General features: G+C 48.3%; 1 protein-coding gene across 1 annotated transcript in view; it reads left to right on the top strand.

The window, feature by feature from the left end:
* The window catches only part of Elp5 (elongator acetyltransferase complex subunit 5), a 12,651-nt gene that overhangs the window by 153 nt on the left and 9,243 nt on the right, over positions 1–3,255 (top strand). Inside the window, exons 2-4 of the mRNA XM_031351422.1 lie at positions 772–898; positions 1,051–1,111; positions 1,201–1,281. Of these exons, the coding sequence (XP_031207282.1) occupies positions 853–898; positions 1,051–1,111; positions 1,201–1,281 (188 nt within the window). The 5' untranslated portion in view covers positions 772–852. The remainder of the gene's footprint in view (positions 1–771; positions 899–1,050; positions 1,112–1,200; positions 1,282–3,255) is intronic.

Genomic DNA, 3,255 nt, shown 5'->3' with positions numbered 1-3,255 from the left:
GGAGATGGGAGGGGAAGGGGGAAGAGAAGGGTGGCCCTCTGCGCAGGCGCGCTAGGGGTCTGCCCCGGGAAGGGGGCGGGCGAGGCGGCGGCGCGCGACGGGCCGCAGCGACTCTTGGGGCCCCTGGCCGCAGGAGCTGGGAAGGAGGGGGAGGGGGAGCCGAAGGGCGCGGAGCGCTGGGCCGGAGTGGCCTCCCCCTCCCCGAGGTCAGGATCTCTTAGCCGCTGTGGAGCGGGGCTGCAGCCTCTGCAGCTGGGCTTCCCACTCTGACAGGCGCCATTTTACCGCCCAAAGGGCTCCCTCCTCCTCTTTTCCCTCCTCCTCTTCCCCTCTGACATTACTTCCGGTAGTGACGTTGTATTCACTTCCCCGGGATTGATGTGTCCCTCAATTCATTCTGAAGAGGGAGGTTAGAGTTAAGGAAAGCAGCGCTCTGACCATGGGTGCAGCGTTACGCAGGCGCACAAGGTTGCTGCGGGGCGGGACCTAGAGCGAAGCCAGGCACGGTGTGGTGTGGGCGTGGCTGAGTTACGTCATTTATTCCCGGGTTCGGACCTTCTTCTGGATCGGAGCTCGTGCGACCTTTATCCTTGTCCCCATCCCACTGATAACTGTTCCAACGGCCCCTCTCGCCCCAGTCCTGGTGCAAGAACACATTAAGGATGTTGTCTCTAGGACTGTGTACAGACACTCCGGAGCGGCCCCTCCGAGTAAGCCCCCTGAGAATACTGAACACAAAAAAAAACCAGGCTCCCCTTTCCGGACTTTGAGGTCCTTTAAGGTTGGAAGCAATCGTAAGTGCCCCGCCTCCTGGTTGGTGACGACATCAGAAGGCGTCGTGAGGCGTCAGAGATGCTGGACTCGTTGTTGGCCATCGGTGGTTTGGTGCTTCTACGAGGTAAGGGATGAAGGCGTGCGGTGGTAGCCTTGGGCTTGGCTGAAGGAGCGGGAGCCTGGAGGACCCGCTGGGGATACCCAGCTAGGGGTGGAAGTCGTGATCGGAGATCTGAGGTCTCAGTAGGTCTCACTCACCCATACTTGGCTCTCCAGATTCCGTGGAGTGGGAGGGGCGTAGTCTCCTGAAGGCTCTTATCAAGAAATCTGCACTTCGGTGAGTTAACCCACAGTTTCTCCTGGTCCTTCCCGGAGAGGGAGCCGGTACCCCCACTCTTCAACATATTTCCTTCATCTCTGCTTTAGTGGGGAGCAAGTCCACGTTCTGGGCTGTGAAGTGAGTGAGGAAGAGTTTCGCGAAGGTTTCGGCTCTGATGTCAACACCCGGTAAGTATGTCTTAAAACGGGTTTCATTCGGACTACAGTTGCTAAGGGCTTCTCTTCAACAGACAGCACAGAATCTCGTATTGTGGAGAAACTGGGGTCGTACGGTTTGGAACAGTAAAAAATTAAAAGTCTAGCGAAGTGTCTTTTAGAGACTTTAGCCCCAGCTTGTGGACTTGACTGGAGAAAGGACACACTAGTGATGGAAAGGGCATGAGGCTGTTGCTCAATCAACAAAAGAGGGCAGTAACTCTTAGATAGTTTGCTGTATGCACATAAGCATTCTGGCTTTAACATTTGCAGGTTAATACACAGTCAACCAAGAAACTCCTAAAATTGATGCCTGCCATCATCTTTTATAAGTGTCCTTGGAGTTGGTTTGTTCTAGGCCTTGTTATATAGGGCTCAGGACTATAGATGCTAGAATTGAGTTGAAAACAGGATAAAGGAACATACTAATTCCAAAGGGTAATAGGCTAACTTACCCTTTGGACAGACTTTTTTTCCCCCATTTTATTATTTTCTTCCTCAGAAAACATCATTTGGTTATTTTTAAAAAGAAATTGATCTCATTGTGTGGCGTAGGCTGCGTTACAACTCACTGTGTAGCCTACAGTAACCTCTAACTCGCAGCCATCCTGCCTCATCCTCCCCTGTGCTGTGACTATGTGACTATGTCACATGTCCAGTTTATAAGATTTCTTCAATAAAAAAATGGCATAAGATCACTGTAGTAGCTGGGCAGTGGTGGCACATGCCTCTAATCCTAGCACTTGGGAGGCAGAGGCAGGAGGATTTCTGAGTTAGAGGCCAGCCTAGTCTATAGAATGAGTTCCAGGACAGCCCGTACTACACAGAGAAACCCTGTCTCGAAAAACCAAAAGAAAAAAGAAAAAAGATCACTGTAATAGTACACACTTTTTTTGGTTTTTTGAGACAGGGTTTCTCTGAGTAGCCCTGGCTGTCCTAGAACTCACTCTGTAGACCAGGCTAGCCTCGAACTCAGAAATTCGCCTGCTTCTGCCTCCCAAGTGTTGGGATTAAAGGCGTGCACCACCAGCGCCCAGCAATAGTATACACTTTTAATCAAGACAGATACAAGCAGATCTCTTGTTTCTGAAGCCAGCCTGGTCTACATAGAAGAGTTCCAAACCAGTTATGGCTACATAGTGAGACTGTCTCTAAATAAATAATAAATATAAAACAAAAAGCTCTTGTTCTTTAAAAGGCTGAAATAATCAGTTATTTGAATGATTGTTTCCTTGGGGGTGTTTCCACAATTATATGCTACAAAGACAAAACTACTTTAGAAGGTTATTTTGTTTTGTTTTATCGTATGTGTATGAGTGTTTTGCATGTATTTGTGGGCCATGGACATGCCTTGGTACTTGCAGAAATCAGAAGAGTGCTCTTCCAGAGGTCCTGAGTTCAATTCCCAGCAACCACATGGTGGCTCATAACTACCTGTAATGGGATCTGATGCCCTCTTCTGGTGTGTCTGAAGACAGCTGCAGTGTACATATGTACTACACACACACACACACACACACACACACACACACACATACGTGTTTGGTTTTTTTTTTTTAATTTATTTATTTTATGTATATGGGTGCTTTATCTGCATATACACCTGTATGCCAGAAGAGGGCATCAGATCTCATTATAGATTGTTGTGAGCCACCATGTGGTTGCTGGGAATTGAACTCAGGATCTCTGGAAGAGCAGCCAGTGCTCTTAACCATCAAGCCATCTGTCCAGTCCCCAAATAAATATTTTTTCAAAATGACTAACCTGTCTAAAGTACTGAAGTGAGTGGAGTCTAATTCAAGAATTGAAGTAAAGAGAATGGTGTGGTATGAAGACAGTATGCCAGGCCTACATCTTATTTCCATTATGTGTAGAATCAAGTAAAGAGTTAGTGTGTTTAACAAAACTGATCCTTAGATCTCTAACTGGGCAGTGGTGGCCAGTTCT

This window comes from Mastomys coucha, unplaced genomic scaffold, assembly GCF_008632895.1.
Source record: "Mastomys coucha isolate ucsf_1 unplaced genomic scaffold, UCSF_Mcou_1 pScaffold5, whole genome shotgun sequence".
NCBI classification, from domain to species: Eukaryota; Metazoa; Chordata; class Mammalia; order Rodentia; family Muridae; genus Mastomys; species Mastomys coucha.
Note: the sequence above shows the minus strand (reverse complement) of the source record. Positions and strands in the feature narration are given on the sequence as shown.